Below are 22254 nucleotides of genomic sequence, written 5' to 3' on the forward strand. Positions count from 1 at the left end.
TTAAAAATCTATTTTAATCTTGTTTCATTTTTGCATTAAAAAAGAGACTCAACAATGTGTGTACATACTGCATATATATATATAAATATATGTAAACACACACATATATATACATATATATATATATATTAGCTCGGTTGGTAGAGTGGCCGTGCCAGCAACTTGAGGGTTGCAGGTTCGATTCCCGCTTGTGCCATCCTAGTTACTGCCGTTGTGTCCTTGGGCAAGACACTTTACCCACCTGCTCCCAGTGCCACCCACACTGGTTTAAATGTAACTTAGATATTGGGTGTCACTATGTAAAGCGCTTTGAGTCACTTGAGAAAAGCGCTATATAAAATATAATTCACTATATATATATATATATATACATATACTCACACAAATGTAAACATATATATATACATATATACATGTATATACAATTGTTTGGTGTATATATATATATATACACATATTTCTGTCTGTGTGTATGTGTTTATGTATATGTGTGTATATATATATATATATATATATATATATATATATATATACACAACCCTACTTATTGTAACAAATCCATCACGTCTGTGCTTGCACTTCAGCTGTGTTGGTGCTGGATGACGACACTCTGCTCAGCGTTCCTGACATCAGCTTTGCTTTCACTGTTTGGAAGGTAAAACTCTTCAATGACAATGTGCATGATCTACTGTCAATGCTCTAATGGTAATCCGAAAACTGGAGATATCGGAAATGGGGGGTAAAATGCTCTTTACAAAAGTGTCAATTAGACCAGTATTCAAGATTTTTTTTTCAATTCAAGTTCAGTCCAAGACATATGGAGCATTGAAATTACATTTACTTCTTTCTGTGGTGCGATTATCAGTCCCTTCACAAATTCACAATCGCGCCAATTCAACTAATCCTGCCCAATTATGTGCAGCCTAACAACTTTGTCTAATGCCCCGACTTTGTCTTTAAGCGTCGCTCAAACCAGCACGTCACCCGTCTAATCTCACACTGTTAGTAGCACCTCAGAAAACACCTGCCTCTCCAAGTACTACTATGAATATACAGTAGTGTAGGAGACCCAACTATTCATAAAGTACCACAAAAATGACATTAAATACAGTAGTGTAGTAGACCTAAGGATTCATGAAGTACCACCATAATGACAACATTAAAGACCTACTGAAACCCACTACTTCCGACCACACAGTCTGATAGTTTATACATCAATGATGAAATATTAACATTGCAACACATACCAATACGGCCTTTTTAGTTTACTAAATTGCAATTTTAAATTTCCCGCGAAGTGTCGTCTTGAAAACATCGCGGTATGATGACGCGTGCGTTAACGTCTCGGGTTGTATCGGACATTATTTTCCAGCCCGATCCAACCTATTAGTAGTCTGCTTTAATCGCATAATCAAACAGTTTTCTGGATATTTGTGTTGCTGAATCTTTTGCAATTTGTTCAATTAGTAATGGAGAAGTCAAAGTAGAAAGATGGAGGTGGGAAGCTTTTAGCCTTTAGCCACACAAACACACGGTGTTTCCTAGTTTAAAATTCCCTGAGGTGAAGCTTTACTATGGATCAGAGCGGTCAAGCGAAGATGGATCCTGACTACATGTCAACCGGCAGTTTTCGGTGAGCAAATTGTGGTAATAAGTCGGCTCTTACCGGAGATCAGCGGAGATTCTGTCCTGCTGCAGCTGCTGAGACTTCCCTCAGAGACTGGTGCAACATACTCGTGGCCACACTCATCTGACTTTAAGGTACTATTTAACTCACTAAAACACTAGCAACACAATAAGCAGATAAAGGATTTCCCAGAATTATCCTAGTAAATGTGTCTAAAAACATCTGAATCGCTCCCACTGCAATCACCTTTTTTTTTTTTTTCTAGTCCTTCACTCTTCACTCTAAATTTCCTCATCCACGAATCGTTCATCCTCGCTCAAATTAATGGGGAAATTGTCGCTTTCTCGGTCCGAATAGCTCTAGCTACTGCTGGCTATGATCGTAAACAATGTGAGGATGCGAGGAGCCCTAACCCGTGACGTCACACGCACATCGTCTGCTACTTCCAGTACAGGCAAGACTTTTTTTATTAGCGACCAAAAGTTGCGAACTTTATCGTCGATGTTTTATACTAAATCCTTTCAGCAAAAATATGGCAATATCGCGAAATGATCAAGTATGACACATACAACCTGCTATCCCCGATTAAATAAGAAAATCTCATTTCAGTAGGCCTTTAAATACAGTAGTGTAGGAGACCTACATAAAAGTACCCCCATAATGACAACATTAAAATACAGTAGTGTAGTAGACATAAGTATTCATTAAGTACTACCATAATGACAACATTAAATGATCATCATTAAAATACAGTAGTGTAGTAGGCCTAAATATTCAGTAAAAACATGGCAGATGTTTATATCACAAGTATATTTCATATTTTCGGCCACTGCGAGATTACACACAGTTTTAACAGTTACACTGTTTGGGAAAAAAACCCACTACACTTAATTCAAATGTTTCTTTGGCATACCACTAGATGGAGCCCGCGTACCATTAGTGGTACTTGTACCACAGTTTGAGAATCCCTGGTCCAATCGAAACAGGTTTGTTTCTTGGATAGATGAAGCAGGAACAGCAACACGTAACAATATGTCAACTCTTTATTGCCTCAACAGCACAACTGGGGTCCTATTTCCTGTTCCTGTCTACAATGCTAAGCCTTCTGGGTAATGTAATATATAAACATTTACTTCCTCGCTTACATGTAGTCTTGTATTTATTTAAGCTTTATTTATCCAGGGTAAGTAATCAACTAAGTATACTAAGTATTCTGATTTATAACTCTGACCTAACAAAGAGGCAACGTTCATATGACAGAGATGTTGAAGTGTGATGATAATCTCTTATCCTTTTACCAACAAAAATGCTAGCTTTTTTAGTTAATTTTGCAGGTATAGATCTCAGACTCATACTTTTGTACTTGACGCTGGCCTATCGTTGACATGCTACTTTTTTTTTTTTTTTTAGCCCATTTTGCAGATATACACCCCTAAAATGAATATATTTTGCTACTTGACACTATCTGGCTAGCATGCTAACTGTTAGTGTTTCAGTTCGGCTTGTCAGTATTCACACAACATTTCTAACAAAATTGCCTTTTCTGGTTACTATTATTCACTGTATAATAAATTTAAGCAGTACAGTAATTTAAACACGAGCTGTATTTCCACACTGTAGAGAGCACCGTTATATAGGCAGCCCCCACTAATTTTATGAGAAAAAAAAATATCTATATATTAGCCACACCGGACTATAAGCCGCAGCTATAAATGTTGTGAAATAAGTTATTTACACAGAAAGATTTTTTTAATGTCGATTGACATACCTGAGATCGGTAAGTCGTGAGTTCAAACCCCGGCCGAGTCATACCAAAGACTGTACAATTGGTACCCATTACCTCTCTGCTTGACACTCAGCATCAAGGGTTGGAATTGGGGGTTGAATCACCAGAAATGATTCCAAGGCGTGGCCATTTCTGCTGCTCACTGCTCCCTTCACCTCTCAGGGGGTAATCAAGGGTAATGAGTCAAATGCAGAGAATAATTTCGCAACACCTCGTGTGTGTGTGTGACAATCATTGGAACTTTAACTATTAACTTTTTAGTTGTCAAACAATTCCTGTAATTTGGCAGTTAAACGGGTGATCAAACAAAAAAGAAGTCACCGTCATGGACCCACTAGCTGCGGAAGTTAGCTCTCCAATCAGCTAAACAAACTCAATGAGTCCAAGACACGTTTCGGTGAATTTATTGAGGGATTTTTGAAACTGGAAGAATAAAAAAAGAATGCTGTTGTCAGTTAATATTATTAACACTGACACTTGTAGACGTGTTAGGATATAAGCTAATGCTAATGACGTTAGCTTCTTCCCATTAAAATATCAAGTATAAATATGCATGAAATCTGCATGAAAACACTCCTGCAGACATCACACACGGAACTATTTAGTAAGTATGAATTGTTTTAGTTATATTGTAAAACCTGCTTGGAATGATGAATGAAGAACCCTTTTGAGTAGAAAACGCTATGGACGGATTGACTTTCTGTTTAGGGCAAAACAGGAAGTACGTTTTCAAACAGCAGCACTTACATATCTTACAAAAGATGGCGCCATAGCACAAACAATAACAGACTATTTCAGTCATCTGCTTGGGTTGAAAGAAAATTATTGAACACAAAAGATTATGGCAATTAGCAGAAAAAAAAGCATACATTAGCCGCACCGTATTATAAGCCGCAGGGTGCAAAGTGTAGGAAAAAAGTAAAAAAGTTGTGGTTGAGTGTCTCAAAATTTACAGTATGTGCTTTTACCACTCTATGGTGTAAAACATCAATACAGTATTTGGTTTGCCATTTAAGTTGCAATTCTGAGCTTTTAAAGTTAAAAGGAACATTTCAAACATTGAGAACTAAATCATCAAATCACAAGTTGATTCTGCTTTCTGAAAAAGCTGTTGCAAATTCGGGCATTTTAGGCCGCAACAATCACAGAAAAAATCCCTCAAAATTCTAGGAGGACTGGATTACAACAAGACTATCAAATAGATAAAAACATGTCAGAACAAAAATACAGAGGTCTCAGTTTTCCTTAGTTACCCATTGTAAAAGGTGTGACAAAGACCAAAACCTTTTTGCCACAGGAAATGATGCAAATGGATTTGTATTAGACATGGACAAAGCACATTTCATAGAGATTTACAGTGGGGCATAAAAGTATTTAGTAAGCCACCGATTGTTCAAGTTCTCCCACTTAAAATGATGACAGAGGTCTGTAATTTTCATCATAGGTACACTTCAACTGTGAGAGACAGAATGTGAAAAAAAATCCAGGAATTCACATTGTAGGAATTTTAAATAATTTATTTGTAAAATATGGTGGAAAATAAGTATTTGGTCACTTCAAACAAGGAAGATCTCTGGCTCTCACAGACCTGTAATTTCTTCTTTAAGAAGCTCTTCTGTCCTCCACTCGTTACCTGTATTAATGGAACCTGATTGAACTCGTTATCTGTATAAAAGACGCCTGTCCACAGTCTCAAACAGTCAGACTCCAAACTCCACTATGGCCAAGACCAAAGAGCTGTCGAAGGATACCATTAAAATAATTGTAGACCTGCACCAGACTGGGAAGAGGGAATATACAATAGGCAAGCAGCTTGGTGTGAAAAAATCAACCGTGGGAGCAATCATGAGAAAATGGAAGACATACAGGACCACTGATAATCTCCCTCAATCTGGGGCTCAACGCAAGATCTCATCCCGTGGGGTCAAAATGATCATGACAACTGTGAGCAAAAATCCCAGAACCACAAGGGAGGACCTGGTGAATGACCTGCAGAGAGCTGGGACCAAAGTAACAAAGGTTAGCATCAGTAACACACTACGCCGACAGGGAATCAAATCCTGCAGTGCCAGACGTGTCCCCCTGCTTAAGCCCGTGCATGTCCAGGCCCATCTGAAGTTTGCCAGAGAGCACATGGATGATACAGCAGAGGATTGGGAGACTGTCATGTGGTCAGATGAAACCAAAATATAACTTTTTGGTATAAACTCAACTCGCCGTGTTTGGAGGAAGAAGAATACTGAGTTGCATCCCAAGAACACCACACCTACTGTGAAGCATGGAGGTGGAGACATCATGCTTTGGGGCTGTTTTTCTGCTAAGGGGGAAAAGGACTGATCCGTGTTAAGGAAAGAATGAATGGGGCCATATATCGTGAGATTTTGAGCCAAAACCTCCTTCCATCAGTGAGAGCTTGGAAGATGAAACGTGGCTGGGTCTTCCAGCATGACAATGACACACCGCCCGGGCAACGAAGGAATGGCTCCGTAAAAAGCATTTGAAAGTCCTGGAGTGGCCTTGCCAGTCTCCAGACATCAACCCCTTAGAAAATCTGTGGAGGGAGTTGAAAGTCTGTGTTCCTCGGCGACAGCCCCAAAACATCACTGCTCTTGAGAAGATCTGCATAAAGGAATGGGGCAAAATACCAGTTACTGTGTGTGCAAACCTGGTAAAGACCTATAGTAATCGTTTGACCTCTGTTATTGCCAACAAAGGTTATATTACAAAGTATTGAGTTGAATTTTTGTTATTGACCAAATGCTTATTTTCCACCATAATTTACAAATAAATTCTTTAAAATTTTTACAATGTGAATTTCTGTCTCTCATAGTTGAAGTGTACCTACGATGAAAATTACAGACCTCTGTCATCATTTTAAGTGGGAGAACTTGCACTATCGGTGGCTGACTAAATACTTTTTTGCCCCACTGTACTTGCAGAAAACAAATGTGAATACATGATTAGTTTCACACACACAGCTGCTGACTCATCCTGATACTTCAAATGAAGCTACTGCCATCTTGTGGCGTTCATATGAACTACATTAGGAGGGTGCTTACAGCCACACGTCTTGTTATGTGGGATACCACTGATTTTCTTTCCGATCCGATACCAAGTACAATTCAGGCTGGCATCAGCGATACTGATCCGATACTTTGTACAAATATACATAACGTGTCAGCCCAATTTAAAAAAGTTGTCTTTTCAAATAAGAACATATCCATATAAAAAAAAACAACAACAACAGAACTGGAAGAATAAACAGCAAAACATTGGACTTTTCTGTATGTGGCCCTTGGTGGAAAACTTTAGACCATCCTGATCTAAGCTATTAGAAGATCTCAAAATACAAATAAGATATATTTAAAATATAAACAAAGTTAATTTAAAATAAAAAAAAAAAAAGTAATGCTAACTTATGACTTCATTTGCAAAATTACAACAATAATAAACACTGTTAATATTTCATATTTAACATTTTTTAAATAAAAAAAATATCAATATGTCCCTCGCATATTTTAGTAGGCAATGCAGCACTTAAAGGTAAACGTTTGGACACACCTGATCTAAAAAATCGATATGAGAGCATAAAGAACTGGTATCGATATTTCAGTATCGTCATTAATGATTAGGTGAAAGTATTGGCTTTTGTTGAGCACACACTCCAACTATGTGCACTTACTTGAATAAAAGTATTCATGGACACGCTCTTGTGCAAATGTTTACTTCACAGCAATTTCCGGAGCAAATAGTTGGATGTGTGCCGCGAAGACATGTGGCAAGTGCAGCAGGCGTGTACAGTTATGGGAGCTTTGAGCTGCAGGATCCAGAAAGCGCAGGAGGAGACAAGTAAGGCAGAATTTTAGGATTTGTGCGTTTGAGTCCACCTTCAAACCAACGCTCTCCTTCTTGCTGTCCCCAGATATTCCATGGTGCTTATCAGTGCCTCCTTCTTCCACCGCCGCTACCTCAACATGTTCCAGGAGCAACCCGCGGCGGTGCACGCTCTGGTGGATGCGACGCGGAACTGCGACGACATCGCCATGAACTTTGTGGTTGCCATGCATCTGAGGAAGCTCTCTGGCGCCAGCAGACCCTCGGGAGTGTTCGTCAAGCCCGTGGACATGCGCAACCTGGAGAAAGACGCCAGCAGCGGCTTCCAGGGCTTGTGGCATCGGCCTGAACACCTCCTGCAGAGGTCTTACTGCCTCAATAGGTTGGCGCACATTTATGGTGTAATGCCTCTTCACTACTCCAACCTCATGGTCGCCCAGTTTGGCTTCCCGAGCTATGCCAACCACAAAAGTAAATGCTGAGTACATACAGTGGGGCAAAAAAGTATTTAGTCACCCGATTGTGCAAGTTCTCCCACTTAAAATGATGACAGAGGTCTGTAATTTTCATCATAGGTAAACTTCAACTATGAGAGACAGAATATGAAAAAAAAAATCCAGGAATTCACATTGTAAGAATTTCAAAGAAATTATTTGTAAATGATGGTGGAAAATAAGTATTTAGTCAACCATTCAAAGCTCTCACTAATGGAAGGAGGTTTTGGCTCAAAATCTCACGATACATGGCCCCATTCATTCTTTCCTTAACTCGGATCAATCGTCCTGTCCCCTTAGCAGAAAAACAGCCCCAAAGCATGATGTTTCCACCCCCATGCTTAACAGTAGGTGTGGTGTTCTTGGGATGCAACTCAGTATTCTTCTTCCTCCAAACACGACGAGTTGAGTTTATACCAAAATGGATACATGGATGATACAGCAGAAGATTGAGAGAATGTCATGTGGTCAGATGAAACCAAAATAGAACTTTTTGGTATTAACTCGTCGTGTTTTGAGGAAGAAGAATACTGAGTTGCATCCCAAGAACACCACACCTACTGTGAAGCATGGGGGTGGAAACATCATGCTTTGGGGCTGTTTTTCTGCTAAGGGGACAGGACGATTGATCCGTGTTAAGGAAAGACTGAATGGGGCCATGTATCGTGAGATTTTGAGGCAAAACCTCCTTCCATCAGTGAGAGCTTTGAATTGTTGACCAAATACTTATTTTCCAAAATAATTTACAAATAAATTCTTTAAAATTCCTACAATGTGAATTTCTGGAAAAAAAAATTCACATTCTGTCTCTCACAGTTGAAGTGTACCTATGATGAAAATTACAGACCTCCGTCATCATTTTAAGTGGGAGAACTTGCACAAAACTTTTTTCCCTCACTGTAAGTACAAAAACAACACGATGCTCGTATTACATTTATTTACCCAGTGCTATTATACTGTACTACATTTCAGCAGTTCTAAGTCCCACAACAATTTAGTGGCCACTTTAAAGGTACTAAGCCCTACTTTTGTATGTCGATTCCTTTCATTGCTACTTTATCTGCTTTTTACCTGGGCTGTCCATAATGAGCCAATTCATGTGAAGAATCTGACAAAAGACTGCACTAATCGTTTATTTAACCACACCTCTTTACCTGGATGGTTACCTGAAAGGCGGCTCAGTCAGTCGTCATGGCGATGCATAGTCAGTGCAAAGATGAGTGGAGACTCTGACTAGTGTGCAAATTTCACCCCTACTGAATTTTTGATGAAACTGTTTTGAGCAAATAAATGCAGTGCATTCAAGTAACCCTTTTATAAATGACATTCCAACATTAAAAATTACATTAATGTCCACATATATGGGTCGTTTTTTTAAAGTTTAAAATGTATTATTTAAATAGTCCAATTAGGTAATCCCCTGTGATTATTTACAATCAGGTTTAAAAAAATAAATATTTAACATGCTGTTACAAGTTTCCCCCCAGTCTTTTTAGAGGCACCTTGGTGACGTCATCAAGGACCCGCCTCGAGGGGAGAAGTGCCCGCCTTTGTATCCTAAAGGAAAATGGAGTTTAAAAATAAAGCGAGAATCTCTTCTAACATTTTAAGATTGAAGCCTGCAACTCACGAGAAAGCTGTAAGTTTGATCAATTTGTTACTCTTCATAGGGTAACCTAGCATGATAAACTCGGATATGAGGTACTACTGTTAGCGCACACAGCTATGCTAATGTTGCTAACGTTTGTGCCTTCCTGTTTGACTCCTTAATGTTTCTTTGTTGTCAGTAATATCAAATATATACTGCGTTGGACAAGAGCAAAGTTGCAGTGTAAATGTAAAAAAAGGTGGATAAAGTGATAAGTAATGCTTGTTGGAGCCACACACTTTAGAAGGGAAGTGGTGTGGACAAGCATTGTTCATGAGCATTAAAGCCGCAGACACCAAACGGCGTCCTCCGCGAAGGCGAACTGATAGTATCACGATTCTATTGCGGTACCTCTTAGATGTATTTGAAATAATTTCACATTTGTTGCATATGAGCTCTTACTTTTGATCTCACCTTGACATAGGGATGCACAAATGAGTATTAGCAATCATTGATTATATAACAAACTTTGTGCATATTGGACCAGTGATCAATACTTCATACAGGACATCAATACGAATTGTTAATGACCACAATCTAAGTCGGATCCATCCTTCGGGTTTGTGTCCCAGGCGGAACTCAAGCAGGGGCTTGACAGCCTTATTACAAAATGGAATCAATTCATTTTTGTCCTCAAAATTCTACACACAATACCCTATAATGACAATTTGACTTTTTTATAAAAAACATTTTTGTTATTTTATTAAATATTACACACCCCAAAAAATCTTATGTACATAAGTATTGACATCAATCCTTTGTTGATGCACCTTTAGCAGCAATTACAGCTTCAGGTCTTTTTGAATACGATGCCACAAGCTCAGCTGGCACACCTATCTTTGGAGAGTTGCAACCATTCCTCTTTGCAGCACCTCTCAAACTCCATCAGGTTGAATGGGAAGCGTTGGTTTTCATCCAGGATGTTTCTGTACAGTGCTGTGTATATCTTTTCCTCTATCCTGACTAGTCTCCCAGTTACTGCCGCTGTGAAACATCCCCACAGCATGATGCTGCCACCACCATGCTTCACTGTAGGGATGGTATTGCCTGGTTTCCTCCAAACATGCTCCATTATATTAGATGGACATGGTTTTTCATCCGGATTGTCTCTGTATATTGCTGCATTTATTTTTCTGTCTGTTCTAACTAATCTGAATGAAAACCAACACTTCCCATCCAACTTGAGAGGTGCTGCAAAGAGGAATGGTTGCAACTGTCCAAAGATAGGTGTGCCAAGTTTGTGGCATGATATTCAAAAAGACTTGAGGCTGCCAAAGGTGCATCAACAAAATATTGAGCAAATGCTGTGAAAACTTATGTACATGTGATTTTTCAGTTTCAATAAATAACACATTTCACATGGTCATTATGGTACATACTTGCCAAACTTGAGACCTCCGATTTCGGGAGGTGGGGGGCGTGGTTAAGAAGGGAGGAGTATCTACCGCTAAATTCACCAAGTCAAGTATTTAATATATATATATATATAAGAAATACTTGTTTTTCAGTGAATTCTAGCTATATATATATATATATATATATATATATATAAAAGAAATACTTGACTCTGTGTTCATTTATTTACACATTTACACACACATATAACACTCATCTACTCATTGTTGAGTTGAGGGTTGAATATTCCATCCTTGTTTTTCTAACCATATGCATGTACACTAGATGGCAGTATTGTCCTGTTTAAAAGTGTCACAACACATTGTTGTTTGGCAGACGAACTGCTTTAGGTAGACGAATTCAGACTGCTATTGTGTGTTGTTTTACCGCGCTGGAAGGACGATAATGAAACTGCCTAACAATAAACCCACATAAAAAACCAATAACTTGCCCTCGAGCATTCTACAGTTATGACGTCATTGGGCAGATACGCTCTTTGTACACGTCACTCAGGTCCGCATTGAGCTGGAGGAGGCGTGGCCTCCAGCTTCGCCTGAATTTCAGGATATTTTCGGGAGAGGCGCTGAATTTCGGGAGTCTCCTGGAAAATCCGGGAGGGTTGGCAAGTATGTTATGGGATAATGTGCGTAGAAAAAAACATGAAATTATTCCATTTTGGAGCAAGGCTGTAACATACAAATGTGGAAAAAGTGAAGCGCTGTGAATACTTTCTGGATATGCACTTTATGTAGAAAAGAAAACCAGGTTTCAATAATGTTAGCTCAGATGACACCCAATATGATAAAGTCATACTTTTATCAGTGTTGAAGTCAGTGGGCAAAGTGAGGTCTCTCGTACACATTAGAAAGAGATACAATGACTAAAAAAGGTTAGATGTTAACTAACTTGAGGTTATCTTTACTGATGGGCTTTTGCTTAAAAATGTAGTTGATAGGGGTTGAAGAGGTAGGAGCAACACATTTGTCACCAGAAATAAATACCTTTACTATGAATGCAAATGAATAGAAAAGTATTATTAAACATTGGAAGCACCATCTCACTGAATAAAAAGTGTCCTGAAGCCAGTAATCACGTCCAAGCAAAAAGGAGCGTCAGTTAGGTCTGTATGGCCCTTCTCTGCCTCCAGGTCTGGACCCTCCGCGTCCAGGAGAGCGAATGTCGTGCCAGATCTTGACAAGAGGCTCCCTCTTGCTCCAGATCAGTTTGTGGCCGTAGGTGACATACCAGCTGCGCAGTGGGAAATACAATCTCAGTGACGATTAGGACTTGGAAAAAAAAAACTAAAGACTTACGCTCCAAAGAGAGCTCCGCCAAGGTGAGCAGCGTGGTCCACTAACCGCCATCCCAACAGCAGCCCGACTGTGTCCACAGCAACAACTGCTTTAATAACCTGTGGAAGTGAAAAGCATCACGTGTACATTATTCACACGTCTTGCCTGCACGATGCACATACTCACATTCCCTGCTGTTACAGACAACCCAGGGAGGAAAAGAATGCCCAGTTTGGCTTCCGGCACATTTGCACAGAAAGCAGCCAGCACCGCCATGACTGCACCTGACTGAAGAATCCAGGGGTTGAACTTCATCTTTACCCTTCATTAGTTCAAATGTAAGAAGAGTCTCACCGCTCCTAATGAAGGATAAATGCGTCCTGAGGCTGCTTTACACACGTAGCTAACCATGGTGGAAATCACACCTAGGAGGAAATAATAAGAAAGTTATTTTTAGTTTATTTACTTTATTATTAGTCTTTCTAGTTCTCCCAGACAAGATCATATATTCTCTTAATGCACCATCCCTTGTTGTTTTGTCCTTTTGCAAATGATGCTACAAAGGTGTGTTAGTTTTCAAAGTAAAAACATACACAACAGTAAGGATGGCATTTTGTGAGCATAAAGCAGTAATTTTAGGGAGAAATGACATCAGTACACATTTAGTGAGTTTTACAATACTATTGCAGTACAGAATAAGACCTTGTTATATAGCAGGGGTCGGCAACCTTTACCACTCAAAGAGCCATTTTGACCAGTTTCACAAAATGAGGAAGACAATGGGAGCCGCAACTATTCTCGCCAATATCTGCTGATGGTCACCCAGATGACAAAAATAAGGGCATGCTATGAAGCCATTTCCTTAGACACCTTCTACAACATGTACAAACTGCTTGCCAGTCCAGCAACATGTTGTGAGAGGCTTCCGCAGATGTACGCAAACGACTGGAAGGCACACTGGGTGACACAGAGTACACTGACGGTTGTGATATAAACAACTTTAACACTCCTACTAATATGCGCCACATTGTGAACCCACACAAAAGAAGAATGACCAACACATTTCGGGAGAAAATCCTCACAGTAACACAACATAAACGCAACACAACAAATACCCAGAATCCGCGAGCACCAAACCCCGCCCACCTCAACCACGCAGGGAGTGTTAAAGTTGTTTATATCACAACCGTCAGTGTACTCTATGTCACCCAGTATGCCTTGCAATCTCATACATGGGCCGATAGAAGCAGCGAAATGCATGTGTCCGGTCAGCACGCAAATAGCATTCCGTAAATGGCGGGCGCGATGACGTTCAAGAGGACGCAAATAGCATTCCATGAATGGCGGGCGAGAGGGCGTTAAGAGTAATATCATCACGGTGCGCCCTTAATATTGTAGTCCGAGTGAAAATTGGAGAATGTTGACTCCGGGTGATGTCCGGGAGAGGTATTGAATTCCGGGATCTCCCCGCAACAATCTGGGGGGTCGGCGATTGTGCAGCTGAGCCGCAGCAGAGTTGCCAAAGAGTTGCATGCGGCCCCGGAGCCGCGGGTTGCCGACCCCTGTTATATAGAAATAGTATTCTAAATGTATTTATTGGTTGCAGTTATTAAAAAAATGTAGCAAATTATTAAAAACAAAATTAAGTTGTAATACAAGAAGAATAAGGTAATATTATAGAAAAAAAAATGTTTTGTCCTTTTTAATTAGTGTATTTATAAGATTAGTTGAAACTTTATGAAAACAACATCAAATTTGATGTGAAACCCAAAAATACTGTTCAGCTATTTCAAGAGGAGTTTTTTTTTAATGATTTTGTCAACATTGATTATGACAAATAAACTTAATTATAAGCTGCAATATTTGTACAATAATATCTGTACAATTAGGATGAGTATAATCTTCTGTATACCAGTGACGTGCGGTGAGGTTTCTGGCTGGTGGGCACTGACTTCATCAGACTCAGATTTACAAACATATGAACCCTAAAGAGTATCTTTTTCACCATTTGATTGGCAGCAGTTAACGGGTTATGTTTAAAAGCTCATACCAGCATTCTTTACACATACAAACTGTAGCACACAAAAAAGCACATTTAATAAAAAAAAAAACGTTATTATGGTCTTACCTTTACTTATAAATGAAGTCCATGCGCCGCTCCTTCTGAACAAAAGCATCGATAACTTGTTTATAAAAGTCTTCCATATCTTTCTTCAGTTTTAAAAGTCTCTCTGTCTCGATGGAGATCACTGTCTGAAGCAAACCTTTTAGCTCCGGCGTTGGTCTTCCTTTAATTATTACCTCCTGCTTCGATTGAAAGTTCAGTTTAGAAAACTATTTTATTTTAGATACGGTATGTAATCCTCCATGTTAAAAGTCCGGGGGAGAGGAAAAAATAAACGATCGCTGCCGCTGCATTTGACTTGCTAACTGTAGCTTGTTGTCACTTATTCTGCAACCGAGTAGTTGCAAGAATGATCCCTGGGATCACTAGCGCCCTCTACCACCAAGAGGCGGGAGAACAGGTGCCTCACACAGTGCGTCTTCGCAGCTGTTTTATGATTGCTCAGCACAAGAAATACGTTACACACATACAGTTAACAAAATACACTGTACATTATATACCTCAGCTAACTAAACTATGGAAATGTATAATATAATTCATATAGCAATACAGTCTCACTGCACAGCAGCCAGCAGTTAGCCGAGTCATTGCGCAATCCACAGGAGGCTCAGCTGGCTGTGACTCAGCGCAAGTCTCTTTGAACGGCAAATGTGAAAATTCAGCGATTTTGAATAAAAAGAATCTAAAACTGGTGAAGTTAAATGGAAAATAACTTTATAAAGTATAATCACTGGATACATATAACAATTTAATTAATTTTTTTTCTTTTTACATTTTTTTTCTTTCCATGATGGCACCTGAGGCCCCGCCTCACCTGCCTCCCCTGACTGCACGTCACTGCTGCATACATATGGTGGAGTATGTAGGGATGAGAGTTTTTTGTAATTCTCCCTTTATTAATGTATTTTTTCTCTTTAGTTATTTTTTTAATTATTGTTTATTTCTTTAAAAAAGTATTTTAAAAGACAACTCTATGATTTTGTTAAAACCATTACAAAAAAGTAATAAAAAATAAGTTTCAATATTTGAAAAACAAACCAATTTTACGTAATAAAAAAAGGAAAATATTTTATAGGCTCCAGCAAATCCCGTGACCCCAAATGGATGAATGGACTTTAATGAAGAGAATAAAGTTGAAATACTACCAAATACTGTAATTTCATGAGGGAAAACATTTTCCGAGAAAAAAGTTGTATTCACAAAGAATTCTAAACTTACCAGTTTCTATTTTTTTACTTAATTTTTTAAAACAAAAATACAGTTATAATTACAATAATAACATAGATAAAAGAATAATAATAAAAAAATGTCTAATATTAATATTGTGGGAATTTTGTATTCGAAGAAATACTCAATGTTAAATTGACAATTTTTGATCATCTTCTTTAAAAGCTAACGCTATTGCCATCATTGTTTTTGTCATTTTACTAATTGGTCTTTTCTACCGTTAGTATAAACAAATGGGTCTCAAACTTTGTTATTGCCATCATTGTTTTTTTGCGCCCCCCGCGACCCCGAAAGGGAATAAGCGGTAGGAAATGGATGGATGGATGGATATTTTTTTCATTTTACTAATTGGTCTTTTCTACCGTTAGTATAAACAAATGGGTCTCAAACTTTGTTATGTGTACCACTTGGTATGTGGGCTCCATCTAATGGTACGACAAACAATTATTTAATTTAAGTACAGTGTTTTATTTTCAAACACAGTGTTACTGTTCAAATTGTGTTTAATGTTACAGTAGACAAAACTATTAAATATACTTGTTAAATAAAACCCCTGCCTTTTTTTTACTGAATACATACCCCTACTACGCTACTGTATTTTGATGTTGTCACTATGGTGGTACTTAATGAATACTTGGGTCTACTACACTACTGTATTTTAATGTTGGCCATTATAGATGTACTTAATACTTAGGTCTACTACACTAATGTATTTTAATGTTGGTCAGTATGGTGGTACTTAATGAATACTTAGGTCTACTACAGTACTGTATTTTAATGTTGTCATTATGGTGGTACTTAATGAATACTTAGGTCTACTACACTACTGTATTTTGATGTTGGCAATTATAGTGGTACTTAATGAATACTTAGGTCTACTACACTAATGTATTTTAATGTTGGTCAGTATGGTGGCACTTAATGAATACTTAGGTCTACTACAGTACTGTGTTTTAATGTTGTCATTATGGTGGTACTTAATGAATACTTAGGTCTACTACACTACTGTATTGTGATGTTGGCCATTATAGTGGTACTTAATGAATACTTAGGTCTACTACACTAATGTATTTTAATGTTGGTCAGTATGGTGGCACTTAATGAATACTTAGGTCTACTACAGTACTGTATTTTAATGTTGTCATTATGGTGGTACTTAATGAATACTTAGGTCTACTACAGTACTGTATTTTAATGTTCTCATTATGGTGGTACTTAATGAATACTTAGGTCTACTACACTACTGTATTTTAATGTTGGCCATTATAGTGGTACTTAATGAATACTTAGGTCTACTACACTACTATATTTTAATGTTGGCCATTATAGTGGTACTTAAAGAATACTTAGGTCTACTACTTTACTGTATTTTAAAGGCCTACTGAAACCCACTACTACCCACCACGCAGTCTGATAGTTTATATATCAATGATGAAATATTAACATTGCGACACATGCCAATATGGCCTTTTTAGTTTACTAAATTACAATTTTAAATTTCCCGGGAGTTTCGTCTTCGAAACGTCGTGTAATGATGACGTACACGCAAGACGTCACAGGGTTTCAGGAAGTATGAGCACTACGCACACACTCAGCTAAAAGTCGTCTGCTTAAACGGCTTAATTACACAGTATTTTGGACATCTGTTTTGCTGAATCTTTTGCAATTTGTTCAATTAATATTGGAAAGATGAAAGATGGCGTTGGAAAGCTTTAGCCTTTAGCCACACAAACACACGGTGATTACTTGTTTAAAATTCCCGGAGGTGAAAATTTACTATGGATCACAGCGCGGTCAAGCAGACATGAATCCAGACCAAATAACAACCAGCAGGTTTCGGTGAAAAAATTGTGGTTAAAAAGTCGCTTCTTACCGGATATCAGCGAAGCTTCCATCCTGCTGCAGCTTCGTGACTTCCCTCAGACACACCGCACGTCAACACACCAGTGGACACACTTCTCTGACTATCAGGTAATATTAAACTCACTAAAACACTAGCAACACAATAGAAAGATAAGGGATTTCCCAGAATTATCCTAGTAAATGTGTTTAAAAACATCGGAATCCTTCCCAATGCAATGGCGTTTTTTTTTTGTTGAACTTTTTTCTTTTCTTTTTTTTCTAGTCCGTCGCTATCAATATCCTCAAACACAAATCTTTCATCCTCGCTCAAATTAATGGGGAAATTGTCGTTTTGTCGGTCCAAATAGCACTGTTTGTTGCAGGCTCCCATTAAAATCAATGTAAATATGTGAGTAGCCATCAACATGTGACGTCATCGTCTGCGACTTCCGGTAGAGGCAGGGCATTTCTCTTAGCACCGACTGTTGCGAACCTTATCGTGGATGTTCTCTACTAAATCCTTTCAGCAAAAATATGGCAATATCGCAAAATGATCAAGTATGACACATAGAATGGACCTGCTATCCCCGTTAAAATAAGAAAATCTAATTTCAGTAGGCCTTTAATGTTGGTCAGTATGGTGGTACTTAATTAATACTTAGGTCTACTACACTACTTTATTTTAATGTTGGCCATTATAGTGGTACTTAATGAATATTTAGGTCTACCACACAACTGTATTTTAATGTTGGTCAGTATGGTGGTACTTCATGAATACTTAGGTTTACTACACTACTGTATTTTAATGTTGGCCATTATAGTTGTGCTTAATGAATACTTAGGTCTACTACACTACTGTATTTTAACGTCGGCCATTATAGTGGTGCTTAATGAATACTTAGGTCTACTACACTACTGTATTTTAATGTTGGCCTAATAGTGGTATAATAGTGGTACTTAATGAATACTTAGGTATCCACACCATTGTATTTTAATGTTGGTCAGTATGGTGGTACTTACTGAATACTTAAATCTACTACACTATTGTATTTTAATGTTGGTCAGTATGGTGGTACTTAATGATACTGTATTTTAATGTTGGCCATTGTAGTGGTACTTTATGAATACTTTGGTCTACCACACCACTGTATTTTAATGTTGGTCAAAATGGTGGTACATAATGAATACTTAGGTCTACTACACTACCGTATTTTAATGTTGGCCGGTATGGTGGTACATGAAGTTCTTTCTGAAGTGGTACTTGGTAAAAAAAAAAAAGTGTGAGAACCACTGATATAGACATTACAACATATGTTTCTGAATGCCACGTGGTAAGGAATTGAAGGGGTGTTCCAGACCTACCAGCAGACATGTAGACAGCGAGGAACTGTTCCCTCCCTAAAAGGGAGACGATCCCAGAGGAAAATGTCCACAGGACATACATGTTGGCCATCATGTGGATGATGGAGTAGTGACTAAAACAGGACAGGACCATAGGAAAGCATTGCCTCTCTGGAAAAGACAAAAACAACATCTAGTGTCAAATACTTTCATTTCAAATCGGAAGATGGAAATTTTCTGCTATGCTTCTCACTGGAGGCTGGGTTGGATATAAAATACTTTAGCATGCTTCTTTGCATCGAGGGGATCCGCCAGCAGCACAGGACTACAGCATTGAGCGCAATAATACCTGCGGAAAAAACACCATTAAATACGCCCCACCATAAAGAAATGTGGAATCAGATAAAGCATGGTGGAGCACCTGAGACGGTTTTCTGGCCTTCAGTGAGGCTGCCCCAGAGGTCATCGGCTACGGACATGAGGAGGATGAGCTGGCGCTGGAAGCCCGTCAGCTGGTTCCACCAGTCGTGCCAGTGCACCATGTCTGCGGAGCCCTGCCAAGTTCATATCCTGGTGCTCAATGACATTCAAAAAGAAACAACATAACCGTGTTGTTTGTCATTCAAACATCACCTCAAGGAATTGTTCCGGCTCCTCTTTATCTCTTAGAGTCCTAACTCTTGACTTGATGCTCTCATATTGCAGGATGGCAGCAGCACCAAAAGAACAACCTGTAAACTGAGTCAAAACAATATATCAACTCCACAATTTTAAGTAATAACACCGACAGTATGGAATTTTAAGTAGATTCAAATAATTGTACCACTGTCACAAAGGAGTATTACGTCATGCTGGGCCTGGTCTACTTCTTGGATAATCAACTGTTTTTCTGAAGTACTGTACATGCTGATAGAAATATTGTCCTCCAGCCATCCGTCAATAACTTACCCCGACTGTAAACATCAGTGGCTTAAGCAGCTTTCGTAGGGGGACATTAGGTCGCGGTGGAGGTTCAGTTGGACACGTGTTGTGTGTTTCTGGGCTGACGTTGCCTTTCTTTGTCTCTGTTTTTTTAGCTTCATGACGGAATCCACGCCTCAGTTGGTTGTAAGAGTCCACTCTTAAAATGAGGGTAAGCACAAACAGCAAAATTCTTTATTTATGCTATGCAGAGTACAATAATTGAAGCGCTTGTCAATGTTCCATTGATTTAAAATGACATTGCGCTATGGCACATGTCGAACTCGAGGCTCAGGGTCCAGTTCTGGCTTGCCACCTCGTTTTATGTGTCCCGCAAAAGCCTAGAAATGATGTGCATTAAAGGCCTACTGAAACCCATTACTACCCACCACGCGGTCTATATATAGTTCATATATCAATGATGAAATATTAACATTGCAACACATGCCAATACGGCCTTTTTAGTTTACTAAATTGCAATTTTAAATTTCCCGGGAGTTTTTACTTGAAAACGTCACGTAATGATGACGTGTACGCTTGACGTCACGGGCTGTTAGGGAATATGAGCGCTGCGCACACACACATTTAAAAGTCGTCTGCTTTAACCGCATAATTACACAGTATTTTGGAGATCTGTGTTGCTGAATTCTTTGCAATTTGTTCAATTAATATTGGAGAAGTCACAGTAGAAAGATGGAGTTGGGAAGCTTTAGCCTTTAGCCACACAAACACACGGTGATTCTTTGTTTAAAATTCACAGGGGTGAAACTTTACTATGGATCACAGCGAACATGGATCCCAACCGAATGTCAACACAATAGAAAGATAAGGGATTTCCCAGAATTATCCTTGTAAATGTGTCTAAAAACATCAGAATCCCAATGCAATCGCGTTTTTTTCTTTTTTTCTAGTCCGTCGCTATCAATATCGTCAAACACAAATCTTTCATCCTCGCTCAAATTAATGGGGAAATTGTCGTTTTCTCGGAGGCATCCCATTAAAATCAATGTGAATATGTGAGGAGCCATCAACATGTGACATCATCGTCTGCGACTTCCACTAGAGGCAGGGCTTTTCTCTTAACACCGAAAGTTGCGAACTTTATCGTGGATGTTCTCTACTAAATCCTTTCAGCAAAAATATGGCAATATCGCAAAATGATCAAGTATGACACATAGAATGGACCTGCTATCCCTGTTTAAATAAGAAAATCTCATTTCAGTAGGCCTTTAATAAAGCACTTCATCTTTCTTAATAAACATATTCATTCTTTCAATTTAGACAGAAAATGTGTATGCCTTGCATGCAATTGCATGTCTTTTAAGCTTGACAACAATCTAATCATGCAAAAAACGTTATTTTAACACAGGGGTGTCCAAATTGCGGCCGGCAGTTCTAGTTTTGTTGGCTCATTAAAAATGTAAAACGAGCTAAAATTTCTGCTATACTGCTAAAAAACCCTACAAAATTTGACACTAAGAACTCTGGCATTTACAAAATAAACTTCTCAAAATTCCCCAATTCTTTGACTTTAGTGTGGCCCTTGTTGGGAAAATGTTGCAACACTCCTGTATTATCTGTCCATCCATTCCCTACCGCATATTCCCTTTGGGGTTGTGGGGGGTGCTGGTGCCTATCTCAGCTACAATCGGGCAGAAGGTGGGGTACACCCTGGACAAGTCTCCACCTCATCGCAAGGCCAACACAGATAGACAGACAACATTCACACTCACATTCACACACTAGGGCAAATTTAGTGTTGCCAATCAACCTATCCCCAGGTGCATTATCTATTTCCAACATTTTTTGTTAGAATAAAATGGTTGCCCTCCTGACGTTATCCTTCAATTGCATTGTTCATAAAGAAATGAATAATCAAATCGATAAGGAATTGTGGAATATTATACATGATACAATTAATATATATTCACTGTAACAAGCGGCCCTCTTGAGATCAGCCATAACTGGAATGTGGCTCTCAATGAAAACGAGTATGACAAACCTGCTTTATGGCGATGAACATTACACAATACTATTTAAACAAGCTATAACATACAATTAGCAGAAATATATGTAACAACAATAACAACACAACTGCCGAGCTGGCGTTGAAAGTTACATGACGGTACCCAATGACAGAACTGTTAGCTAACCACAAACACTATTCCACTGTTCCTCTTTTCACACCACCTTTTTGGTATTTTATTTACTGACCTGGAACCTCGCGGAGTTACATTTTTAGCTGTAATTACGTTTGTTTGAGCCCATTTCACGACGAATCCTCTCCACGCCATGTTTATTTGTGTTGACCTCAACCGGAAGCCCCGCCCACTCTGAGAGTTTTCATAATACGTTCAAGACTGCTGCGGCTTGGGGTTTTCTGCGGTCTCCCAAAGATTCAATATTGCTTTTGGGGGAAAAATATAGTAAAGGGAGAAGGAAAATAAATATATACAAATATTTTTATGTAGCAAATGTACAGGGGCACGTCTATTGTATCTAGTATGTTTTATATAGTTTTTTTAAAAACGGACACTGTGGCGTCATTGAAGGCAGCATCTTTTTCGAATACGTATTTTTCATGAAGCTGTCACTTTGCTTCTCTCTTGTGGCGGAAATGAACACCTACATAATGCGTGTACATGGCCTCACAGACACAGTTATTGTCTATATATTACTTACA

The 22254-nt window shown here is 38.7% G+C and overlaps 2 protein-coding genes across 2 annotated transcripts in view; one reads left to right on the forward strand and one right to left on the reverse strand.

The window, feature by feature from the left end:
- Positions 1-7905, forward strand: part of extl2 (exostosin-like glycosyltransferase 2) — a 20645-nt gene extending 12740 nt beyond the window's left edge. Inside the window, exons 3-5 of the mRNA XM_061920082.1 lie at positions 585-655; positions 7147-7262; positions 7336-7905. Coding sequence (XP_061776066.1) covers positions 585-655; positions 7147-7262; positions 7336-7729 — 581 coding nt within the window. The 3' untranslated portion in view covers positions 7730-7905. The remainder of the gene's footprint in view (positions 1-584; positions 656-7146; positions 7263-7335) is intronic.
- A 3604-nt stretch (positions 7906-11509) lies between these two features.
- On the reverse strand, positions 11510-21924 carry parla (presenilin associated, rhomboid-like a). The gene is made up of 10 exons (XM_061920083.1): positions 21786-21924; positions 19560-19731; positions 19245-19349; positions 19033-19165; positions 18865-18960; positions 18633-18782; positions 12431-12501; positions 12263-12364; positions 12098-12195; positions 11510-12032 (listed from the first exon to the last, which is right to left on the reverse strand). The coding sequence occupies exons 1-10, from the start codon at positions 21863-21865 to the stop codon at positions 11897-11899; spliced, it is 1143 nt and encodes a 380-aa protein (XP_061776067.1). The 5' UTR covers positions 21866-21924; the 3' UTR covers positions 11510-11896.
- Between the last annotated feature and the right edge of the window lie 330 nt (positions 21925-22254).

This window comes from Nerophis ophidion, linkage group LG14 (assembly GCF_033978795.1).
Source record: "Nerophis ophidion isolate RoL-2023_Sa linkage group LG14, RoL_Noph_v1.0, whole genome shotgun sequence".
NCBI classification, from domain to species: domain Eukaryota; kingdom Metazoa; phylum Chordata; class Actinopteri; order Syngnathiformes; family Syngnathidae; genus Nerophis; species Nerophis ophidion.